The 26,589-nt window shown below is 40.4% G+C and overlaps 2 protein-coding genes across 2 annotated transcripts; one reads left to right on the forward strand and one right to left on the reverse strand.

Moving 5' to 3' along the window:
• On the forward strand, nucleotides 1-13,867 carry clcn5a (chloride channel, voltage-sensitive 5a). The gene is made up of 12 exons (XM_056262056.1): nucleotides 1-77; nucleotides 1,012-1,197; nucleotides 6,696-6,841; nucleotides 8,009-8,108; nucleotides 8,237-8,547; nucleotides 8,675-8,881; nucleotides 9,729-9,809; nucleotides 9,909-10,454; nucleotides 11,376-11,562; nucleotides 11,664-12,062; nucleotides 13,337-13,553; nucleotides 13,684-13,867. Exons 2-12 carry the CDS (start codon nucleotides 1,053-1,055, stop codon nucleotides 13,772-13,774), a joined length of 2,430 nt encoding a protein of 809 aa, XP_056118031.1. The 5' UTR covers nucleotides 1-77; nucleotides 1,012-1,052; the 3' UTR covers nucleotides 13,775-13,867.
• Nucleotides 13,868-16,242: 2,375 nt separating this feature from the next.
• Nucleotides 16,243-25,668, reverse strand: tnfsf10l3 (tumor necrosis factor (ligand) superfamily, member 10 like 3). The gene is made up of 5 exons (XM_056262070.1): nucleotides 25,261-25,668; nucleotides 21,059-21,208; nucleotides 17,780-17,816; nucleotides 17,505-17,597; nucleotides 16,243-17,221 (listed from the first exon to the last, which is right to left on the reverse strand). The coding sequence occupies exons 1-5, from the start codon at nucleotides 25,513-25,515 to the stop codon at nucleotides 16,764-16,766; spliced, it is 993 nt and encodes a 330-aa protein (XP_056118045.1). The 5' UTR covers nucleotides 25,516-25,668; the 3' UTR covers nucleotides 16,243-16,763.
• Nucleotides 25,669-26,589: the final 921 nt, after the last annotated feature.

Genomic DNA, 26,589 nt, shown 5'->3' on the forward strand with positions numbered 1-26,589 from the left:
ATCTTGTGTATCGGCACTCGGCTGTAAATGTCTTAATTTGTACGTCATTGGCATCGGCGCTTGAGATAGCAAACAAGGTAATTGTTTACTAGTTTCACTTTAACCAAAGTACAGGCAATATACGGCATGTTAAAATTATAAATATATTCTGAAATAGTTCAACTTGATGCCATTAAGCCACGGTTCTTAAGTTTATGAAAATTACAGCTGGTTAGCAAGCAATCATTTGAGCTATCCTGCTAACCAGCCGTATGACTATTTTTGCACATTTGTCATAGTTCCCCATTGCTGAGACCTTAAATCAGATTAGGAAGAGTGTTAAATGCGCTTTTTTATACTCCATTTTGCTACCATTTACCATATTGCCAGCATATTACTCATACTTCTTTTGCAAGCTAGTTGGCTAAGCTAAAATGACCCATATTTGAAGTTTGCTGATGTCATTAGCTTTGGTTTACTAACTCAGATATTAAACCTTTAATCTAGTCTGCTACTTCTATAGGATAAATGTAGATATGGGGGAAATAAGTCTTTGCTTTTAATTTTAAAGGCTGAAGTTCAACAATACCTAAAAACAAGATTAAGTTTGAAAAATAAGAAAGTTGTTAATATTTGCGAACAGTTTAGTGTTTTATTCAACTTTATTTCTGTCTTTTGTTTTTGTTTATACTAATGTACCCTTGGCTGTACTTGTAAACTTTTAAAACCAATAAAAAATTAGAAAAGAAAAGTAAAAAGGATGCTAAAGAGAGTTCATAGTTATGATTTGAAATTAATTTTCTGCATAGTTTTGCTGGTAATAAATACATTCTTAATATTATTATTAGATTCTTTATGACTATTATAAATTCTATATTCAGAGTACATCCACTTTTTATTACTCATAGTCCAGAATCATTATAAATGGAATTAAAAAGTCATGATGTAAATATGCAGTTAGTATTCAGGTAAACATTAATAGTAGGGTGGGACCTGTCAAGCTTTAACTTAAATGGAGTCTCTTGTGCTCAGGTCAAAGGACATTTCTATGTCCTCCACAGTCCGGAGGAACGATGGACAACACTGGCTATTGCAGTGAGAGCTTCAACAGCCTGCAGAGCGGAACCAGCGATGAGGACATGGTGGAAGTAGCAGGAGCCACGCTGGACTTTTCCAGCACAGATGACGTACCTCCTCTAGACCGGGACTATAGCTCAGGTGAGTGCCAGATCTACTATACCCAAACTCATGTGTTGCGTTTATAGTCAAATGAGACAAAGGGGATTGAAAATGGCCCGAGTGACAATGACGATGTGGAGAGGTGACAATATATGTCATATTATTTCTCCAATGTAGCTGCCACCCAGTTTTATCCTTATTCATTTTCGTTCTTTTCTTCATTTTTATTGTCATTCATGAGATTCCCATAGTTTTTTCCCTTTCTCTCATCATTTGATATAGGTTTTGGGGGCAAATGTGTAATGAATAGGTCTCTGGTGTTTGTGTGACTGTGAGAAAATAGTGGTGAGAATTCGCTGAGGTCACAACTTTGGTATTTGCCGCCCCCCCTCACAGAAATCCTTTTATCAAAGAGATCAAAGTGTCCCCTCTCGTTTTTTCTATTGTAGCTAGTTTCATATTTTTACCGGTGTCAGGTTTTTACATCCATTTATTTCCCTTGAACTTCCTCTGCGTTTGATATTAGTTGCTTTGTAGTGTCTGCTGTGTGATTTGCTACTTCCACACATTTTATGGTTTATTTTTTTTTCTCAAACACTAACATTTTGTGTTCACTTTTTTATTGTATAAACAAAAATGGGTTACTTTTATGTTGTACTCTTTGTGTCCTTATGCACACATCATGGCGTAGTAATTAATATAAAATTAAGCTTTGTTTTCTAGAAGGTAGATAATCATTAACCATAGCTAGTTTTATTGCTGTGTTTTTTGTTGAGTAAGTTTATTTCCTGTTCTTGGTACTAGTAAAATCATTCTTATGAAAGTCATGTGAAGAACTCTGAACACAGGAACAGGAATGTGCACCACCACCTATGACTTACACTGCATAATAATAATAATAATATGTAAATGCTAATGCATAATCTGCTCACAAGTATTGCTGCATTGAAATTTAATATAATATTTAAAAATATTTACTAGTGATATACACTCACCGGCCACTTTATTAGGTACACCTGTCCAACTGCTCGTTAACACTTAATTTCTAAGCAGCCAATCACATGGCGGCAACTACGTGCATTTAGGCATGTAGACATGGTCAAGACAATCTCCTGCAGTTCAAACCGAGCATCAGTATGGGGAAGAAAGGTGATTTGAGTGACTTTGAACGTGGCATGATTGTTGGTGCCAGAAGGGCTGGTCTGAGTATTTCAGAAACTGCTAATCTACTGGGATTTTCACGCACAACCATCTCTAGGGTTTACAGAGAATGGTCCGAAAAAGAAAAAACATCCAGTGAGCGGCAGTTCTGTGGGCGGAAATGCCTTGTTGATGCCAGAGGTCAGAGGAGAATGGCCAGACTGGTTCGAGCTGATAGAAGGGCAACAGTGACTGAAATAACCACTCGTTACAACCGAGGTATGCAGCAAAGCATTTGTGAAGCCACAACACGCACAACCTTGAGGCGGATGGGCTACAACAGCAGAAGACTCCACCGGGTACCACTCATCTCCACTACAAATAGGAAAAAGAGGCTACAATTTGCAAGAGCTCACCAAAATTGAACAGTTGAAGACTGGAAAAATGTTGCCTGGTCTGATGAGTCTCGATTTCTGTTGAGACATTCAGATGTTAGAGTCAGAATTTGGCGTAAACAGAATGAGAACATGGAACCATCATGCCTTGTTACCACTGTGCAGGCTGTTGGTGGTGGTGTAATGGTGTGGGGGATGTTTTTCTGGCACACTTTAGGCCCCTTAGTGCCAATTGGGCATCGTTTAAATGCCACGGCCTACCTGAGCATTGTTTCTGACCATGTCCATCCCTTTATGGCCACCATGTACCCATCCTCTGATGGCTACTTCCACCATGTCACAAAGCTCTAATCATTTCAAATTGGTTTCTTGAACATGACAATGAGTTCACTGTACTAAAATGGCCTCCACAGTCACCAGATCTCAACCCAATAGAGCATCTTTGGGATGTGGTGGAACGGGAGATTCGCATCATGGATGTGCAGCCGACAAATCTGCGGCAACTGTGTGATGCCATCATGTCAATATGGACCAAACTCCCTGAGGAATGCTTCCAGCACCTTGTTGAATCTATGCCACGAAGAATTGAGGCAGTTCTGAAGGCAAAAGGGGGTCCAACCCGTTACTAGCATGGGGTACCAGCATGGGGTACCTAATAAAGTGGCCGGTGAGTGTATATTCAATGCAGAAAATTCAGCTTTGATATATTTTAAAATCACATTTTAAAATGTATTAAAATAGAAAACTGTTATTTTAAATTGTCATAATATTTCACAATATTATTAGCCTGGTTAAAACCAGACCATTCTCAGTTGTAACTGAGTTAGGGTCTGGCAAAGCGTCATAGACAAATCATTTCCAGAGGGGCGTCACCAACGGACGTCGCGGATAGACCTAAAACCAGTCAGAGCGATGAAGGAGATGGGGTATGCAGAGCGGCGGAGAAACATCTCAGAGTGTTTTTAACAAAAAGGAAACGTTCAAATCACTTTAATAAACAGACGCGATAGCTGATTCGAACGAGTGATGTTCGACGGTGGCATCCATCTTTGTAATGTAGGCTACAAAATCTGCTTCAAAATCCCAGCGCTGTCGTCATCGTGTAAAGCCCGCCCCAACGTTTCTGATTGGTGCCGCGATTTCGGCGGATTGGAAATGAGCTTGAATGAGCTTGAATCTAAATTTGCCGGAAGTTGTCTGGGTTTTCCCAGGCTACAATATTATTACTGTTTTTACTGTTTTTTGATCAAATAAATGCAGCCTTGGTTAAACTAAAATCATACATAGGGCTATACTGCCCTCTTGTGTCAAAATGATATAAAATAGTACATAAAACTTTTTATCAGGTAGGCCTATTGTATTTATATATAAATATTTTAGGTATGTGACTGTGAGGATATTTTCCCACCGTTTAATCAACATGTGACACCAGCGGGGGCTTTTAAATCGCTAATATAAAAGTGAAAGCAAAATACGGATGTCCGCACAGACATTGATAATAGTGGCGCTCGCTTCAATGAATTCCTGTGGAAGTAAAAAAACGTTCGCTCTGTTCTGCTCACTCCTCGCCGTGGACGCGCACCGTTATGAATGCCTGTGCAGCCGTGAGCTTTGTATATTCACTTTAAAATTAGCGCCATTTCGAGTGTAGTGTCCGTTCTCTAACTGAACTAAATGACACACACACACACACACACACACATCAAATCGCCGGTGGGGGGGAATGATATATTTAAATCTCCATATTGTAATATCTGCAGGGCACCCCCTAGTCTAGTCTTATCAAATGTATTTTAATTTCGAAATTTGATCAATACATTCAATTATTTAGAATAATAAGATCACAAATTAAATCACACTGAAAAATAATCGTTGGAAAGAATGATACTTTTAAACATAACACTAACCCGCCATAGAGTGCCGAAGTTACAACGTCACTCTGTAGGCCAAAACGCGGAAGTGAGTTAGCATTTTAGCACTCCCGGTTGCATATTTTTTTTCACAGGATGGTAGGAGAAGATTCATGAATATTCATTAGGGAACTCATCCCTGATTGGTCTTAACCCCAGTGACTGGTAGGTTTAGGGGTGGGGTGACGGGTAGGTTTAGGGGCAGGGTTAGGGGTAGGTCATCAGACCAATCAGGGATGAGTTCCCTAATGAATATTCATGAGTCTTCCCCTACCATCCTGTGAAAAAAAATAGCGCCTCCCGGTTCCCTCGCTCTAAAGTCAATGGGATTTTTGAATGGGTTTTTGCTAAATCGCCTGAAATAAGGTCTGTGGTGAACAAAGCTTCTAAATATTTTCACGTTTTGATCTATGACATAGAACACACAGTTATAACTTGCTTGTGGTTTTTTAAACTTTGTGTCTGCTTGTGTTTTTTAAAAACTTTATATAGGCTTCAAAATGTATACATTTTGGATTAACTTGTAAAGATTATCTTGATAGACAAAACGTGTAAGGGTAACAACTCTTTGTTAAACACAGATCTTATTTTTTGCGATTTTCCAAAAGTCTATGGGGAAAATGCATAGCTTTTCGATCGAGGGAACCCATGCGCCGCTAGCTTCCGAGTTGTCCTACAAAGTGACGTCATCACAGGTGTCGCCAGGCGACCGTCTTAATGAGCGAGTCATTGATTCATTCGTTCAAACAATTCGTTCGAACGACTGAGTCATTCATGAATGAGACAGATGTTTATCGATTGAATATTTGAATCTTTGAGTCAACCGATTTTTTCAAAATGCTGAATCATTCAGTAATGAGAAACACCGCTGTGAGATGCGCGAAACTATTTTCTCTGCTGAAACAAAACAAAAACAGGCAATATTGCATCTAAACTGTAAGTGACTTAATTGTAACTGTTTATTGAACTGTTGTATGAAATCAATGTCCCAGTTTCAATCGTGATGGTATTCAGGAAACAGCCCTCTCATGTGAGGTTGCTTAACTGTAAGTTAGCCTATCATATGTTAAAAATATAAAAACTTATATTTTTATAGGCAGTATGTTGTTAACTGAGTTTCTTTTTTGTGTGCTGTGCTCATTTGTTTACATTTCTCCTCGAGAGCCTCTTCACGAGCCTCAGCAGCGCAACCTTGTTACCATCAGTAATACATTTATTATCCACTATCGATCGCAACTTACAATAAATGTAATAAAATCAGAATAATCTCTCGTTTTAGTGATTCCCAAGTATTTTTTGTCACTGTTGTTCTAATCAGGCTAACGTTACTTGAAATTCTCTTTTTCTTGTCGTTTAAAAAAAGCCATATATTTATATATATAAATAATTATTATTTTTAAAAATTGACATGATAAAAAAAAATATTTTTGGTACAAATTAGATTTTTTATTTGTTTTTGTTTAAAATGTTTATTCTTCTGGTTCAACTTCGTAAACAGGCTAAGCATTTGATCTCTCTCTCTCTCTCTCTCTCCCCCCCCCCCCCCCCCCCCCCCCCCCCCCAATGGAAGGGGTTAAGTGTTTAACCCCTTCCATTGCTGTGTGCATTGGCCTGCATTGAAGGATAAGAACTGTATTAGTATGCCTTGTCTCTTCTTAACAAGTTTGATTAACAAAGTCATAGAACCAGTTTATTTGTAGTGCACTGACAACATAGTTTTAAATAATATGTTTAATAATTAGATCAATAAAAATATAAAAAAGACCTTGAGATAAAAACTGTCCTTATGCAAAAGATAATTTTGCACTCATTTTAAAGTGACCTATGACATTCAATGACATGAATTAATTTAAAATTAAATAATTTTATGGATGTGGCTGTTGTGGTTCACGGTCATAGTGGCACCAGCTGCTTCAGTAAATGTGGCGTATTCAGAAGACTTAGATGTGGTTCTTTTACATTTTTCGAGTTTTACATTCATATTGCCCGTCGCGCACAGTTATCCTAAAGGGTGGCGGTGCCACCGGCTTGGGTCCGTCATCGCTGCTCGCAGCTATATTATATCTTTTTTTTTTTTTTTTTATCTGTGCAGGTGGTTCATATGGAGCTGGGCCTAATGGGGTTCCTAAACTGATGGATTTACTAGATGAGCCAGTGCCTGGGGTCGGCACATATGAAGATTTCAACACCATTGATTGGGTCCGGGAGAAATCTAAGGACCGAGATCGCCACAGAGAGGTGACAGTTCTCAGTTGAATCTTTCTGACTTTTTAAACATCATCTTTAATGCTCGGAAATAAATGAATTGTGCATGTTGTGTATCCCGACCAATTAAAAACACTTGAGCTGTAGTATAAGCTTGTCACACCATGTTCATTCATTTGGCCAGGGTAGAACTGCCCACCCCGAGTCTGGTTTCTCCTACAGTTTTTTCTGCCTTTCCATCACACGAAAGAGTTCCTTGCCACAGTCACCTTTGGCTTGCTTAAGCCCTATTCGGATGAGACTAGTTTTCTAAACGAAGTTTGAGTTACAATTCTTATCACTCGACGTCTGTGATTTCATGTACCGATTCGGACAGGACTAAGATCTCCATGTTTATTACAGAGGTGGGAGTGTGTGTTTTCTAGACGTGGCCATAACAGAAGCAAATGTGCTGTGCGTGCGTCACGTATATGTCTTCTAATTTAATATTTGTTGATATGATTTTAATTTATTATAATAAAAACATTTAAGTAAACTTCACGAGTTTATAGCAGTGGGTATTTATAAGAAATAAGTGAGCAGAGAAATCTGGACAAGTATCTTACTTACCTGACAGTGATATTAATATCTTCGCAGTGATATTAATATCTTCGTTATCTTCGCAGTTTCCGCAATTTCGCTCTATTTATTAATTGCAGCTACACAGTATGTTATTTTTTTCGTCTGATACCATCCATTATTGAAACAAAATTAAAGCATGTTGAAGATTAGTGCGCAAACGGTAGCTCAGGTAGGTCAAAAACACATGAGGAGAGCGTTAGGATAATACAACATCAGCAATCACAGACATTCGCATTCAGACAGGATTAGATTTCTCAGAGGACCGTTGAGTTCGCCGAAAAACAGCAGGTCATTTGCCCTGGAATTTTTACTGAGGTTTTGTGAGAAAAACACAGTTATGTGTATCGGTTATTGAGTGTATTGGTGAATCGGTTATGTATGTGCATAACAGTTATTGAACTAAACTGAGCGAACACAGAATTTTAGTTTGTCTCATAATTAAAGTTTGTATCATTGATTGTTATTTTCCTGTGTATTACGGTGAAGCTTCTTTGAAACAATCTATATTATAAAAAGCGGCGCGCTATATAAATAAAGGTGACTTGACTGTCTGTGGTCTTCAATTTCTCTTTATGATAGATTGCTAGCAAGAGTAAAGAGTCAACCTGGGCTTTGCTGAAAAGCATCAGTGACGCCTTCTCCGGCTGGCTTCTCATGCTGCTCGTGGGACTGATGTCAGGTTGGTTCGCCTCTATAATATTAAAGCAGAAGTTTCATGAGGAGTGATTATAGAGCTCCAATCACACATCGCAAACACCTGGCCTTACCCTGATGTTTTATAGCATGTGCTGTTCTTTTTGATTCCAGGTGCCCTGGCTGGTGGGATCGACATCTCTGCCCACTGGATGACCGATCTGAAGGAGGGAGTGTGTCTGAACGGCTTCTGGTTTAATCATGAGCACTGCTGCTGGAACTCCAATGAGACGACCTTCCAGGAGAGAGATAAATGCCCTCAATGGAAAAGCTGGGCAGAGCTCATCGTCGGCACCAATGACGGCCCTTTCGCCTACATCATGAATTACCTGATGTATGTGTGCTGGGCGCTGCTTTTCTCCTTCCTGGCTGTGTCTTTAGTCAGGGCCTTCGCCCCGTATGCCTGTGGCTCTGGAATACCTGAGGTAAGCTAAAGAATTTGAGTGCCTGTATAATATTTAATCTTGCATTTTGACTTACTGGTTGTTGCATTAATATATAATAAAGTATAAACCACTGTTAAAATGTCACAGTTTTTGTTTGACCCTCTAGATCAAGACCATCTTGAGTGGGTTTATCATCAGGGGCTACCTGGGTAAATGGACTCTTATGATTAAAACCATCACCCTAGTGCTGGCTGTGTCATCTGGACTCAGTCTGGGGAAAGAAGGGCCTCTAGTCCATGTGGCCTGTTGCTGTGGAAACATCCTGTGCCACCTCTTCACCAAGTACCGCAAGAATGAGGCAAAGAGACGAGAGGTATGATGAGTACATGTGATCGATGTCTTTTTACCCATTATAAATCCCCCTTTTATTAAAATAAGCCACTGATTATAGTTTATAAAGTTATAAATATGGAATTTTTTGTTACAAAAAAACACATCGCTTCTCTTCAGAAGGCCTTTATTAACCCCCTGGAGCTGTATGGATTACTTTTATGATGGATGGATGCGCTTTTTTGGGCTTCAAAAACACAGGCTCTATATTTACTGCCATTATAAAGCGTGGACGAGCCAGGATATTTTTTTAATACTTCTTAAACACTGATTGTGTTTGTCTGAAAGAAGAAAGTCATATACACCTAGGATGGCTTGAGGGTGAGTAAATGATGGGATAATTTTCGTTTTTGGCTGAACTATCCCTTTAGGAAACACCCTTGTCTGTCATATCCAATATAATTTGAACTTCCCTTATTCCTGTGTGACTATTGACTATGATCCCTGTTTGTAAGGAGAAAAGCACTAACTAATCTCCCATCTGTCACTCCCTATAAATACAGTGCCTCTAAGGGGCATTTGTTGTTACATTTTTGTGGCTTGCCGCTAAGGACATTCTAGTTGGCTGTTTTTGTGGTTTTCTGTTTTAAAATCACTCGTTGTGAGAATGTTTTTATCGACATCACGAAGATGAGACCAAACATAAGATCACGTTTTATTTTGACATCTGAGGCCTTTGTTGATCCAAGCCTTTTCAGTGATACGCTTGGTCTGTTGCTTGACTTCTCTTGTTCTTCTGTGTGTGTGTGTGTGTGTGTGTGTGTGTGTGTGTGTGTGTGTGTGTGTGTGTGTGTGTGTGTGTGTGTGTGTGTGTGTGTGTGTGTGTTTAGGTATTGTCCGCCGCTGCAGCCGTTGGGGTGTCAGTAGCTTTCGGCGCTCCGATCGGTGGCGTTCTCTTCAGTCTGGAAGAGGCAAGCATGCTCCTAACAAACTTCTGTTTGCATACTCTCAGCATTATCTAGAGTCATTTGAATGACCAGTCTTTTTGAATGACTCTCTTTATCCTGTAGGTGAGTTATTATTTCCCCCTGAAGACGCTGTGGCGCTCTTTCTTTGCTGCATTGGTGGCGGCCTTCACCCTTCGCTCCATCAACCCGTTTGGGAACAGCAGGCTGGTGCTCTTCTACGTGGAGTTCCACTCCCCTTGGCATTTGCTGGAGCTCATACCCTTCATCCTGTTGGGTATTTTCGGGGGAATCTGGGGAGCTTTCTTCATCCGCGCGAACATTGCGTGGTGCCGCCGGCGTAAGACGACTCGGCTGGGTCACTACCCTGTGCTGGAGGTGCTGGTTGTTACTGCGGTCACTGCTCTGCTGGCGTTCCCCAACAGCTACACCCGTATGAGCACCAGCGAGCTGATCTCTGAGCTGTTCAATGACTGTGGTCTGCTGGACTCCTCACAGCTGTGTAACTACGCCAACGTGAGCGTCACCAAGAGCAGCAGCGACGCTCTGCCCGACAGGCCCGCAGGACATGATGTGTACACAGCCATGTGGCAGCTCTCACTCGCCCTGATCTTCAAGATGCTCATCACCGTCGTGACCTTCGGCATGAAGGTACTGGGGCAGAGCCAGCCATCCTGTCATCCTTTCTTCCATCCATTCATCCTTCCTTTCTTTCTTTCTTTCTTTCTTTCTTCCATCTATCCATCCTTTCTATCTTCCATCCATTCATCCTTCTTTTCATACATCCTGTCTTCCTTCCATTCATTATATCTTCCTTTTTCCATCCCTCCATCCATCATAAATTTCTTTTTCCATCCATCCATTTCTTTCTTTCTGTCTTTTTTCCCGTTCTTCCTTCTGTCCATCCATTTCTTTCTTTCTTTCTTTCTTTCTTTCTTTCTTTCTTTCTTTCTTTCTTTCTTTCTTTCTTTCTTTCTTTCTTCATCCATTCACCCTATCTTCCTTTCTTCCTTACATTTCTTTCCTTCTTTTACCATTCTTTCTTCCGTTCGTCCATTTCTTTCTTTCTCTCATTCATTCTTTCTTTCTTTGTCTTTTTTCCATCCAGACTTTTTCTTTCCATTTCTTTCATTAATTCTTTATTTGTCTTTTTTCTGTTCTTCCTTCTATCCTTCATCCATCCATCCTTTCCATCTATCCATTTCTTTATTTCTGTCTTTTCATTCTTTCTTTCTTCCATCCATCTTTCCTTCATTTGTTTCTTCCATTCTTCCATTCTTCCTTTTTTCCATCCATTTCTTTATTTCTGTCCTTCTTTTTACCATTCTTCCTTCATCCATCCATTTCTTTCTTTCTTTCTTTCTTTCTTTCTTTCTTTCTTTCTTTCTTTCTTTCTTTCTTTCTTTCTTTCTTTCTTTCTTTCTTCATCCATTCTATCTCCCTTTCTTCCATTATCCCTCCCTCCCTCCCTCCCTCTCCCAAGGACTTGACACACTTTCCATTTCCTTTTTGAATAGTTTGATGTTTACACAGGCCGTTGTGTGTACGGTCTTCTCCTGTGTGTTCCTCCAGGTGCCCTCTGGTCTCTTCATCCCCAGTATGGCTGTGGGAGCGATCGCAGGCAGACTGCTCGGTGTGGGTATGGAGCAGCTGGCATATTACCACCACGACTGGGTAATCTTTAGAGGCTGGTGCTCACCTGGAGCGGACTGCATCACTCCAGGCCTTTATGCTATGGTGGGCGCTACTGCCTGCTTGGGTAAGAATCTTTTCAATTCTATTTAAACTGTATTCTGTCAAAAATGTGCCATTAGTGGCTTGTCCAGGTGCCTTTTTGCCAGGCCTGTCTTTCTTTCATAGGCGGTGTGACTCGTATGACCGTCTCTCTGGTGGTCATCATGTTTGAGCTAACAGGCGGTCTGGAATACATCGTACCTCTCATGGCTGCCACCATGACTAGTAAATGGGTGGCAGATGCTCTGGGTCGAGAGGGCATCTATGAGGCTCACATCCGTCTCAACGGCTACCCCTTCCTGGAGTCTAAGGAGGAGTTTAGCCACAAGACACTGGCCATGGATGTGATGCGACCTCGCCGAAGCGATCCCCCACTCTCCGTGATTACACAGGACGGGATGAGCGTGGAGGAAGTTGAGTCGCTCATTGCTGAAACGTCATACAGCGGCTTCCCTGTGGTCGTCTCACATGAGTCTCAGAGACTTGTGGGCTTTGTGCAGCGCAGGGATCTGGTCATCTCTATTGGTAAGAGATTACAGCTTTAGGTGGATTTTTTATGATGATCTTTCTTTTGCAGTTTTCAGGCCACATTGTACATTGTTTGTCTTGTTCCGAAACAGGGACTTACATTTTTACAATGTTGCACTTTTTTTTATGGGTTCATTTCATTTTCGCAAGATATGTCACATCATGACGGTCCTCTCGTTGGTCAGAGAGCACCTGTTTAAATGTCAGGATTCTGCTCATAGTGGCATCCATCAAGATGGATTAACAAGCTCCATGGGCTTTCTTTACACACACTTTTACGAATATATATATAAGCCTTCATTCCCACTCTAACTGATAACATGTATATAATCAGCATTCTAGTAATCAAGCAATTACAGGACAGTTCAAGAGTAAATAATGTGCTTATCGACAGAATCAGACACTGCTGCTTTTTACGTGGTGACTTTTGGTACAGCTTGGTTCATAATCTGTTGTGTCGGATTGCTTTCTCAACACAAGCGAACCCCTCCAGAGGTTGCTTTCAATTGTGCCGAAACCCACCCCATTCATGCAATCTCAGACCGATAGTTTTGGTGCGGATCCGAGTGCAATTGCCGTGTTTATGTCAAAAATAACCAAACTAAGGGAGCAAACACTAAAAACAAGCCAGGTCTGAAAATGCCCTTAGGTCTTCGACTATGCTTACCGATGATGAACAGATCTTCGTAGATTAAAAAAATAGTTCACCCCAAAAATGTTATTCTATCAACTTTTACCTTACGTTGTTCAAAATCTTTGACTTTTTCTTCTGTAAAGGCCAATTCACACTACTCCGACAGATGCAAGACCAACACCGACAGTCACCTGATTACAGCACGTCACTTCTCAGACATGCTAAATACGATTCAGCTTGTTCAATCGGTGAAAACAAGCTCCAACAGACGGCAACAGACTCCGACAGGGGTAACACACTTATCCAACAAAACCCGACGAAGTGTCCGTTGCCGTCTGTCGCCGTCTGTTAGTGCGGTGTGAATTGGCCTTAAGACACCAAGTCGTTTTTTGTTCATACAAATATAGTCAATGGAGTCCATAGTTGTTTTGCACATTTCATTGTATGGACAAAAACTTTGAAACAGTCTTCATTCTTCTTCAGCAGTTACACAGTAGAAAGTCATACAGGTTTGGACAGATATGAGGGCCTTTCGATCCCTATAACTATCCCTTTCTATTACTGTATTATTATAGGGCTCATGTGAATTATAGGTCTCTCATGAGAAGGTTTATTATTCTCCATTTCCCTCTGGCAGAAAATGCTCGTCAGCGGCAGGAAGGTGTGGTCAGCGCCTCCCGAATTTTCTTCACTGAATACACACCTTCACAGCCACCCAACAGCCCTCCCCCGTTGAAGCTTCGTGGTATCATGGATCTCAGCCCATTTACCGTAACAGACCACACTGCCATGGACATTGTGGTGGACATCTTTCGCAAGCTGGGTCTGCGCCAGTGTCTCGTCACTCACAACGGGTAAAAGCTTGGTTCGCTTAGCTTAGCAGTTTTACAGTTCTGAACTCTTATTGTCGAGCGTGTCCATGATTTACACACATCAGAAGATTCACGTTAGCTCAATGTAATTATCTGTTCCTGTTTCCCACAGGCGTTTACTGGGCATCATCACCAAAAAAGACATTCTGAAACACATGGCCCAGATGGCCAACCGAGACCCTGACTCTATTCTCTTCAACTGAACTGCCAAACGGGCTGTTATGAAACACCAGCTAGTTTGAAACAACCCACTGGGCAGAAAACACCAGTCTGGCCAAATGATTTGCACTACAGAACTGCCAGTACTGGATTTGCGTCCATTCACACTGTGAATCCATTTTTAGGGCCTCATTGGTGCAGGCGCTACAACTTCAGGATTGAGAACCTTCAGAAGTGTTCTATGCACTCCAGCAAATAGCTTAAGAGGTGGGACTGAGTGCAACCAAGTCTTGGTGTTTGCAAATAGCCAACCTATCTTAACATCAAAGCATCAAAACATATCACACAGACAAGTGACGAAACAGTGGAAATCATAACATTTTGTAGCATTAATCTGTTTAAACATATAAATTCACCTAACTGGTCTACCTTGGTTCATCTATGTCTTCATCTTTAAGATTTTAAGAGACATTTTTGTATAGTGATGGATGTTAAGCATAAGTTAAAACCTTTATTTGTTGTTTACATGTTCATGCACATTTTTAGTAATTTGAAGGAGCACTCGCAAGTATTCCAGCATCTAAAACCTCTCTTGCTGAATTTTATCAATTCGTTTTAATTGAGTAGAGTGTTAATTTATGAGTTAAAGTAGAGTGTTAATTTATGAGTCTGATGATTTACAGTTTCCTTATTTTGTCAAGTCTTTGCTACATTTCCAGGTTTTGTAATCAGTCCTAAGCAGCACTGTGCCATTTCTGCCTAGCGATGATGCATTAAAAGATTCATTCTGTATATGTTTTCATATTACATGCACTTTTCAAAATTACAACTTCATTTGTACACTACCATTTGAAAGTTTGGGGTTGGTAAGTTTTTTCATGTTTTTGAAAGCAGTTACTTATGGTCATCAAGGCATTTAGTTGATCAAAAATACAATAAAACAGTAATATTGTCAAATACGGTTGCAATTTATAATATATTTTTTCTATTGTAATATATTTTAAAATGCCTGTGTTGACAGCTGATTTTCATCATCATTACTCCAGTCTTCAGTGTCACATGATCCTTCAGAAATCATTCTAATATGCTGATTTGGTGCTCAAGAAACATTCTTATTAGCAATGTTAAAAACAGTTGTGTTGCTTAATATTTTTGTGGAAGCCGTGATACATAGCATTTATTTGAAATATAAATCTATTGTACCATTATAAATATCTTTACTGTCACGTTTGATCAATTTAATGCATCCCTGCGAAATTGAAGTACTATATTATTTTTTTTAAATCTTACTGACCCCAAACTTCTTAATATTTTATGTGGTTATCAAACATTGTGCTCTTAAAACCACTGTTAAAACTACAGAGTATGTAGCATTTCCCTATGCAAGTGATTTTTGGACAATATGAACATGCGATTAATGCAAATGCATTGCATTATACCATTAAGTCAGTAAGTAGAAGTCAGATTTGCCCTTTAATTCTGAATAGCTTCTATTAGCACACTCTTTAATTGTCCATTCAATAACATTTTCTGAAGCTTGACTTAATGGTGCCCAAGTTTTCTCCATCTACAAATGCTGCTTGTATGTATTGCATGTACCATTTATATTCATATCACATGCATGTCCAAATGTAACCCGAGCATGCAAAATGTAGTCATTTGAATTGTGTAATTTCATGATATGCATACGAACCCAGATTTGACCCCATTTTAATGTTAAAGTCTGCATCTATCTGGTTCAACCTCTTTTAATCATTTGAATTTCTCTGCTAGCCTACCAAACCACTACGTTAATTCACAGTGGGACATAAAATGAATGCTAAGACCATTATAAACTGTACTTGAAACTCCTCCGATGGCTCTGTTGGTTGACTGGTTCTCAGTCCTTAAATAACTTCCACAGTATTTCAATTTTTTATCAAAATGTCAGTCCTTTAGAACATCTTATAGCATTGTGTACTAATTTTTGTTGAAAAAAAAAATTGTAATAGAAGCCAGAAATCATTTTGTTGGGTTCTTTGTACTTATTCTTTAAATTATGTGAACTTGTTTTTTTATTTTATTTCAGCATTATCCATTAGTGTTAAATATGAATGTCACATTATCATTGTAATTTATTCATAAGCACTACATGAAATATAATTACATGTAACATGCTCTTCAGTGTTTCTTTTCTGTGTGGATTGTGAGATTTGGTGATGAACTTTCTCCTTTGGTTACACTCATGTCCTAGATATTTCAGATTGGAGTAAAAACAAAAAAGGATATTATTTAACAACGGTTAGATTAACTTTGGCTTGTTTTGAAAAATATGAGTCATGTGATGTCTCTCTTAATCTTACCCCATGTTGGCTCTAGATTATTTGCTAGACTTTTACTTCAGACACAAGTGAATGACACATGTTTGACTCACAATACAGTTTGGGTGGCTTAGTTGTTAGTGAAACAAACCAATTTCCTAAATTAGAGACTTCTCGTCCGTGAGTAGTCACACTCCTTTTAGGAAAGAATGAACAATATAAACATAACATTTATTTAAAAGAAGAAGAAAAAAACATCAAAAGAAGCTAACTATTAATCTGGCATGGTTTGTATGCACTTTTAGTAGCAGCTTGCACAAAGTTTTGTGCATTTGTTCAAGGTAAAAAGTCTTAATTTTAAGTGGTTAAATAGTGACGGTCATTGTCATCATTTTCAGGTCTTCCTAATGTTTAACGTCAGGTTTGTCTTCATAAAGCCCTCACAGATTTTCTCCCATTCAGATGGGAGTCCAGAGGTCATCACTCTTGCTACTGAAGCCAAAATGTCCATTTAAAACTCAGTCCACGAAGGTCAAATGGTCTTCCTCATCTCAGACCACAATAACAAGATGGTTTTCTGAAAAATAAGTTGTTTGCTCATTACAGGGCCATTTGAACCCATCAGATGGTGGAGTATCTGTGCTTCCCTCTCTTCATGGTTCCCATGTGGGGCCCTCAGACAGAAACAATTTCCTTTCCCTTGGAATGAGACCACAAGCCCCAACTGCTTCCCTCAGAGGTCAAACAGGAAGGCCCCGAAGTAGCTGGAGGAGTCTTCTGCATACACAGCTGTGGGAGAGGACACCGAGATGAAGATCTCATCACCTGCACGAAGTTCAAACAGGCCGCCCTGGTAGATGGAGTGAAGGGCGTTCTCGCTGTCTGGAGACCAACATTTGGTGCCCACACCCTTCAGGAGCTGAATAGGCCGAGCGTAGGCAGTCTTCTTGTAGACACACTGCACCACCTGGTGGCTGACAGATCCAGAGTGGTAATTGTCCATGGAGAGGGTGAGATAACGGAAGTAGACTTGGGCGTACAGGTAGTAGCGGCCTGCGCTAGGAATACGCAGGCGGCCGTTGGACACAGTCATGTTGTGCAGGTGGGAGCCAAAACTTTGGTTCCCCCAGGAACGGACAGGATGGCGACAGGACTGGTGAAGGTCGGTCTGGGGGGTTAAAGAGGTCGTACCTGGTATAGTAGGGAAGAAGATGCAACAAAACTTGATCAGCTCAGTGAACAGAAACATTGCTCATTCCTGCTTCTGCTGAAATTTGTTTGTGACCACAACAAAGCATTTGTTGAACACATTTTTTCATGTGAGATATCTGTTCAGTAAAGAGTCAGACATGTTTTGTTATGTTACTGAATTCCTATTGGTAGTGGTTTGTAGGGTTGTTTCCAGAAGATTGTTTTTGCTGACCTAAGTAAAGGCCTTTGTAATGCACACACCCAAACATGCTGGCAAACTCACCCTGCAGTCCACTGTCTCTGAGAGTAAGATGAGCTGACGGCCGTGGGCTGCCAGTGGTGAGTAATTTTGTACGTGGAGGGATAGCGACTCTTTCTGAAAAACAGTCGAGAACAAAGAGTGAACGAGTCAATAAGGCAACCAAACAACTCATATAAAGTCATTTAAAAAATATAGATTACTGAATTTTAAAAGAGACTAGGTTAGTTCAGGCAACAGTACAAAGTTGTTCTTCAATCGATGAGGAAAACACTTGAATTCCTGTGGTTTCATGTTACCTTGAAAGGTGTGTTTGGAGATAATGTTTTCTGTGACCTAAAAGAGACCCATAAAAAAAAGAATGTACTCAGATTTGTGGGGAAAAAGCATTAAAAAAAAGTATAATGAAATTTCTGCTACTAGGGTTGAAAAAAGTGTTACACATATAAACGTCACTAAAGCATCTTCCACATTCAAGTCCATGACAGAAAGACAATTCAGCTCTTTTTTTGGAACACCGGAATGGAAAAATCACATAAAATCCACAGATGAGAGAGAACAAGCTTCAATGTGTGTGAACTGAACCGAAAGGCCCCGATATTCTCAAGGCAAAGTTATTTTGTTTAGGGGTAAAACCGTAAAACGGCGTTCGAAATACACGAGCAGCGATACTGTTATCAAAACATCTGAAGCCGCACACGCGGCTGAGAGCGACGGTTAGATGAATATGTAAATCTGTGCTGTGCGCTTTCCTCTCTCTCAATAACAAAATAAACACACAACTAAATTGAGAAAACAGCAAGCATTTTAACAAAGCATAAGAAAAGTATCTGGTCATAGCATAGTGGATATGTTTGCACAAGCTCTACGGCACTCCAGTAAAGTCACGTCACGCTTATTTATATAGCACTTTATACAATAGATAGCTTAAAATCTAGCAGCTTTGCCATATTAAACATGAAAAACAGAGCTAGTGTCTTGTTTCATCAGATGTACAACTTCATTTTCTACTGTAAAGCTGCTCTCCAGTGTGTTCATGTTTTCACTCACGGACATCTGACCTCGACCGCCTGAACAAGCCAAATGAACCAGAAAAGATTTTCATGTGAAAGAAGGCGGAGTCTCCACACACACCTATCTATTACGTAATTGCCATGGACCAATGGTAGTATGAAGGTGTTTAGCAGCCGGAGAGAACTTTTCCAGAAAGTTCGCTTTGGCAAGCTGTTTCGAACACCCAAAACAAACTTCGTTTCGGCCTAATTTTGTTCGAAATTATGTCACATCTGTTCGTTCTTCGATTTCGCTTTAAAGGTGACCTATGCAGGTTTTTTACCTCAACCGATCAGCTTCAGAGTCATTGGAATGGTTATATTACTCTTTTCGGGTTGAATGGTGGTTGTTTCGAACCCCCCTATCGCATGTGAGCGGAAAAAATCACACTTGCAACTTTAAGCCGGCGGCCTGCCGGCCGCAGCATCAGGAAGTGTCGCGTGATATCAGGTCTCGCGATGTAACGAATTGCTTTACGGCAAAAAACAGATCTGATAAAATTCTGATAAAATGAGCATCAAACAGAAATAACCCGGCACCGTATACATGTGGTGTTCGAGGCGCACATACAATACAGACTGCCGACAGATAAACAGGGCGCGCGCAGCTCTTAAAGGGGCCATACCTTATTTCCACTCGTTACAGCGTCCATCCTACTGAACAGGTACCGGTGTACAGGGGGAGGGGATCCGGCCGTGAGTGCGAGCCATCTCTGCGTGAGTGCTATTCACGACAGTACAAGTACCCCACAGCGACTCTAGGGGTCGCTGTTTGACAAAAACGGAATTCCTACTTAGTGCTGCTTTAAGTATATTAGACTTTACACTGATGCCTAGTGTTGTGGATCAGAGGATGGATACCCGAACCGAGCCCGACGGGACCCGACGGGACCCGACGGGCCGGGCCGGGTTCGGACACATATTTTGAAATGACGTTCGGGTTCGGGTCGGGCTCGGTCACGTCGGCGCAATAAGGCATTGAACATTTGAAATTTAAAACAGCTTATTATAATGTTTAACTGGATGCAAATGTTTGTTTTTGTGATTAAAATAAATTTAAAATATCACCCTAACATCCAACTTCATGTGTGCGGAAATTTGTTTATGTTGCTGTGACAACGCACAACACGTGCGTGCATAATATTGCATATTTGGCTACATGTGGCTGGCAGCGCAACGATGGAAGACGTTAAAAAGTAGTTGGCCTCAGGAGATTTTAAAACCAGCCTAAACATTGAAGGATGGATTATGTGAATAGAACCCATGTTACAGTTTTATTAGCCACACAGTTTTCGAGAAAAATGGTAAGAGTGATTTCCATTTCAATAAGCTGCATATGTGTTACGTTAATGTTTTGTTCTGTTAGCTTTGGCAATTTTTGGTAGACCTAGCTTTGTTCATTTAATTTCAATTGGCTATTATTGTATTATTATATTGTTTGGGCCTCTTGTGCGCGCCTGTGTTAACATGCGCTTTGTTGGCCGTGTGCGGCGCACGCTGGTGCGTTGCGCACATCTGTAAACATTTCCGAATGCCTTCCAGTTGCTAAATAAAAGCGGGCTTTCTACACAAACAAACGTACGTGTCATTAGTATGAGAAAAAAATGAGATTTTTAACTGTGTCGGGCTCGGGTCGGGCTCGGACATAAATATCTTAATGCCTGTCGGGCTCGGGTCGGGTTCGGTTACTGCCCTGTTGGACGCGGGCCGGGCTCGGACAGAAAAATGCGGCCCGATCCGCACTCTATTGTGGATGCAGCATTACACAAAATTAAAAATCATCAGCTATTGTACAATGCGCTATTCACAATCAGCCAGGACTGATTTATTTAGTGAGCTATAGAGCCCAATAATAGGGAATTACGGAGGTAAAGCGAGTAGTATTCAGCTAATCATGTGATCTCAATATGGCCACCCCCATGAGGAGATCCACTCCATGTTAAATAATACTTTTATTAGGTTACTGATACGACTGTTCTTAACCTTTTCAAATATACTATTAATTTCTTAAACTTTTTGAGTAAAAAGGGCTGAGTGCAAGTTTTAAAAAAAACTTAGTTGATTGTAAATTGCTTACAAGTGACCAGAAATCTGTTAAATAACTTTTTTTCAGAGGAAGCAATGCTGAATGCTTTTGTGTGTTGAAGGTTCCCAGGGCTCTGTGGTTTTCTGCCACTACTTTCCCACTGGTCTTGTGCATATCTAAAGGGTCGAAATGCCATTGAAAATACCATAAACAGACTCATTCCCATGACTACAGTAGACATCAGTGGTAAGAAGCAGAGCATGCTTTTGATGCACTTGCATGTGTAATGTGCTTTCATGTCTAAAATAATTATATGTAACATCGTTGTAGGATTTCTTGGATAAACTAGGATAAACATACTGGCTGTTTCAAAGCTTGGCAAAAGGTTCAAACCAAACGTGTGGGAGAAATACATCAGGAAAACTTTATGTTGGATTGTTTTAACGAAGTCCCTCTGCATTTCTTTGCATGTTTTATTAAGAAATGCAGTATCTCTTTACCTTGGAGATGTAGGCTTTGAGTCCTTCAGCTAATTTAATGCATGGCTCCCCAAAGAGCTGAACCAGGTCATCAGGTACATCCTGTTCCTTCTCCATAGCGTTCAGAAGACCAAGACACCTCAGCTCCTCCACCACACCTTCTGTCCGAGCCTGTCGATGACAACGATCTCAATTCACCAGTCCACTTAAAACTATTTGATGTCTCCTCATCTGATGACACATCCTAAAAAGCTTCTTTCTCAGGAATACATTACAAAACTTTCATAACTCAAATATTAATTTAATTATGTAACCCGGTTCCCTGAGAAGGGAAAAGAGACGCTGTGTCACGCACGGTGTTGACGTTGTGAGAATTCTCCACGTGAGCCGGCCTTTGAAGCACATGTGCATACACGCCAGTCTCTGATTGGCTATGGCAGTCGGATGACATCACAAGCATGCTGGAAGTCTATAAATTGGCGCCTGAACAACAAGTCATTAGCTCCGGATTGTCTGAAGCAAGGCATGCCTGAAGTATGGCACGACACAGCATCTTATTCCCCTTCTCAGAGAACCAGGTTACATATGTAACCTGAGATGTTCCCTTTTGAAATGGAACTTCAAAGCTGCGTCATGGTGTTAATGATATGGGAACGTTAATACCCATAGCACCATACTGAGCAACTCCCTGCTCACCGTGCTGTGAAATTAACTGAGTGAATTAGGATGAAGCCAAAGGTTGCCATACAGCACACCGAGTGACCAAGAGCTTAGGTGCCTGAGGTGTGGGGTCTGCAGCTCAATGCCCTCCCTGGGGGCAGAGCTAAATAGCAAGGCTGTAGCTTTACTGTGTCCACCAGCAACTTCCAAATTAGAATAGGGGAAGACTAAAGTACTGCTACGTCAACCATTCCCAGACCTCAGTCATAAGCTCTAAAAAAGCAACCCAACCGAGTGGACCACATTTTTTAAGGATTCAGACCTGAATGACTAGAGGCCTCAGGAGAGAGGTCTCTCAACTCTGCTCTACCCTCATGATTTCCATTACACGAGAGTAGATGTTAAAACTTCATGCTGATTTGTACTCGGCTTTCGCCAAGATAAGCAACACTAAGACGTAGCTTTACAGTAAACTATGCTTCTCCATCCATTTACGCTTCTTTCCATATGGTGGTGTGACTCCCCTTCTGTCCGGCGTTAACGGCTGCAGTGTACTTGGCGCGTCAGCACACACGACGGCTGCAACTACAGGACCAGCACGACAACCGTCTGGATTGAACCGAGTAGGGGACATCTCTAGGGTCTTCAAGTTCTCCTTAAAGAGAAATAGCAAAAGTACTTTCGGGAGATCTGGCGAGACCACCCCGAGAGTAGAACACCCATGGCAGCTCTAAAAATCACACGCTCTCCATCACAGGTGGAAGCGTGTCGACAAAGCTAGTCAACACCTGCTACCTCCATTAAACCTCTGGAGGGGGTGACAGAGAAAGTGGGACGCCCATGGCAATAAGAACCACCTCTCTCTAAAGTGTCCTATTACCGAAAGACTTTCACCGCAGAACCACTCGGGAAGCACTCTACCTGTTATACAGGTCTGCTAGGGCCTTCATCGGATGATGGTTGCCTATTCCTCACAGTTTTACCAAGGGAACGCTAGACGCATAATATATACCTCCAAAAAAGTGCTGGAGGGGAGGACAGAGAGTGGGCCACTAATGCCGGTTATGTCCATTTCATTTACTCCTTTATGAGTAACCGTCAGGAAATGTGTTAACATAGTTCCCACCACTATGTCCACACTATCAATTCAAGGTTCATGCTGGAGAGGCGACAGATGAGGGAGTGGGATGCTATTAGTGGTCATGCCTAACTCTTCCTTTTCTGTTAACAGCACCTTCCTGCACACATCACAAGGAAAGTGCAAAATACTGCTTCCATAATCCATGTATCGGAGGGGCAACAGAAGGGAAAATGGGGCATTACTAGTGACAATGTCCACTTTCCTCTTCTGGGAACAGACCATACGAATGTGATTACATATGAGGCACATTGACGTTTCCTCTCTACTCTAAGTACCGGGAGATGGTGATAGATGAGGAAGTGGGACGGGAGTGGCAGTATTGCCCATTCTCTTCTTCTGTTTAGGGCTTGACATATTTTCTAAACCCACTAGCAATCTTTGATTTGACACTTCACAAAACAAACAGACAGACATGCAGGCTAAAATTTAACATGCTCACACAGACAAAGCAGATTCCAGACAAAAGAGTTGATGACGTGTTGTTCAGGCGCCCTTTTATAGATTGTCAGCGTGTCTGTGACATCATCTGACTGCGTAGCCAATCAGAATTTGGCGTGTACGCACACATGCTTCAGAAACCGGTTCACGTGGAACGTTTCCATAGCGTCAACACCATGACACAGTGTCAAAGTTCTTCGAAAGGGAACTTGGTGACTTTTTTAAATATGTAATCTAAACAAACAAAAAAACTGAACTTCATTCAGTGGTCATAAAAAGTCCTAACTTTAGCCATCTACTGGCCTTTATTGTCATAACATTATTTTGGAGATGGTCCTCACTGCAGAACATGAAATCCAGGGGGAGGAGTTGGACCCAGATCCAACTCCTCCCACCTTACATATACCTAAACCTACCCATCTCCGCCCCGTGTTCCCTAACCCCACCCCTAAACCTACCAATCTCCACCCCCTGATCCCTAACCCCACCCCTGATCCCTAACCCCACCCCTAATCCTACCCATCTCCACCCCTTAGATCTGGATCCAACTCCGCCCCCTGGATCTCATGTACTGCAATGAGGTGCTACTGTTATTTTGACCTGACATGAAGTCATGTTATTTTTGTCTAGACCCAGTAGGCCTACATGATAAATTCTCATATTTTCTTCATGCCTCAACTTATAGAAGTGTATATTTTTACTGAAGTAAAGTTCCAAAAGCTTGTGTATTTGCTTATACAAATGATGGTGAAATTTACATAAACTAAAATAAATACATCTAAAAGCACACAAAAAGTGCATAATTATATTGTTACTATTTCAGGAAAGTTAGTGAAAGCTTAGAAAGGTTCAAATGACAAAATAATAATATGAGGAAATTATATCAGAAAATTACCAGGCTTATCACAATGGAAAACTATTTAGACAGCGACCAGTTCATATGATAAGAAAAAAATATTAAGAACTTTCTAAATGTCAATAAATATCTCTGTCACTAGAAAAACATGGTTAGACTAGACGGTACAGATATTTGAAGTTCACGAAGGCTTCTGCATTTGACTTTTTTCCACAGTATTGTTGTTTACAGAGCCCCTTGTGTATTGTGTCTAACTCATCACATGTGACCCAAACTGCAAAACCCTCGCACTCAAAACCACTGACCTTGAGCTCTCATAAAGGAGAGGATTTCTAAGTAATTAATATGCTAATTAAATCTGACAGCATTCCTCTGATTTAGTTAAAATTCGGCCGAGAGCCCAAATCTTTCTTCATCTTTGAGGGGAGTTTCCTAGACCACTTTCAGCCTTGTTTTAAAGTCCTTTACCAATAATTTTATTATAACTTTTTGGAGAGATACAATTAGACAGATGATGTTATTGGTATTATTTGAATAAATACTTAAATCATGTAAATACTAAAAGGGCACATTTGATTGTTTTTGCAGCCAATAGAGGAACAAATGATTTGCTGAAACAATCTTAATAACACATAAAATCATTAATATTCAGTGCATTATGCAACTTGCCCCACAGGACATTTTCAGTCAATAGTTTGACAACTTTCCCACATAATAGATAAAGAAGGTGTCATAATACAAAGGACACCATGCAAAGAGCTATGGGAGTTTGAAAGCCTGAGATGATTTCAATACAAGATTTAGTAAAGAATTCAGCAATTCTATGTGCAAAATGTATTGACTGATTCTTTGTATCGGAATGCATTATGACAAAGACCCATGACCTAATTCTTGTGGCAGCTAAATTAATGCAGTAATAACCATCTCAAGACTATAGTCAAAGAAAAAGCAGTGCACAATGAAAACGAGCCTGCAAGAGCTCCAGTTCTGAAGAATGTTAGCCTATGTCGAATTGTTTTACAGAAAATATAGTTTAAAGTGATACAGACAGTGCATAAGTGTTACTGTTAATAATAATAACAGCAATATAGGTAACGTAACACAACTTTTTGTTGCATGAAGTTTTACCTGTGCCATTGACATGTTCAAGTATATGAAGAGTCCAGTGGTCGAGGCAACTTGAAGGACAATCACGATAACAACAACCGTAGTCACCCACAACCTGGACGGCACTTCGAGGCGATTTTTGGGCTGAACCATGATGAATGAGCTCGATTCGCTGCTTACAGATTGTAAATATTCGGAGTTGCCTTCGGATGCCGCGGCATTCCTGTCGAATGACTCCATCACGCGCTGAGGAGGGGCTGCAGAGTCCATGTCCATCTCTAGGACTAACTAAAGAAGTTTGATTTTACCTACCACCACAGACAACGAGTCCAAGGAGACAAATATGTTTTAATGACAATAATATCATCTTATAGGCAAAACGAGGTTCCAGTAAATTCTGCGTTTTAGTGACAATAAGTTGGCGGTGTAGCTGTAAAAACACGCTGCTGCACGGAATAACAACTGAAAGAGTTTGACGATAGACTGGCAATATCATCCGCTCTCCATCCTGCCCTCTCGGTTTTCATTTGACACCTCCTCGTGCCTCCCATTATTATTACCTGCTGTTTGTTACATCTGCTCTGCTGTAGCCTGCACTCTGTTTTACACGCTGTGTAGAGGCTGTAATAAAATAATAATAATATAAATAATAAAACATGGTAGCACATAGGCTACACAATGCTGGGTAGTAATGTTCTACTAATCTTGATTACGTAATCAGTCAAACAATTAAAGTAAAAACTTAGTTTACAAATTAGATTATATTGGCCTGGTTTCACAGACAGCACAGGAGTAGGCCTTAAATTAAGACATTTAAGTAGCTTTTATAAACGTGCCTTAAAAAAAACATTACTGGTGTGCATCTTGAGACAAAACAATCACACTGATATATTTTAAGATATTTTTCAGGTTAGACAGCTCAAACATGCATTTTAGTCTGGGACTAGTCTTAATGGGATTACATTTTAAAATAGGCTACTCGTTATCAGACTAGTTACTTTTTTATTGATTACATGATTATATTCACACAATATCAGTAAATCAATCATGATTTTTTTTTTCTCCATAATTCTATTTCATGTTTTTAATTATATTGCTTATATATATACATTCAGAAAGTCTTCTAGTTTTGTGATATTGCACACACACGTGGCTATAAATGGAAAATTGAGAGGCCACACAAAGGATTTGACCACTGGATTTACAGAAATCATTTTTTCAACATTGCATATAGAATAAACCCCTGGTGAACACATTGATTATTATTTGAATTATAACTTGGTAAGTAATTTAACCATGTATATTATGATGTCTTTGTAAGGCTTTTGTCTTTCAAACACATTTTCATTA

This window comes from Rhinichthys klamathensis, unplaced genomic scaffold (assembly GCF_029890125.1).
Source record: "Rhinichthys klamathensis goyatoka isolate OS25496 unplaced genomic scaffold, OSU_Roscu_1.1 h1tg000191l_1, whole genome shotgun sequence".
Taxonomy (NCBI): domain Eukaryota; kingdom Metazoa; phylum Chordata; class Actinopteri; order Cypriniformes; family Leuciscidae; genus Rhinichthys; species Rhinichthys klamathensis.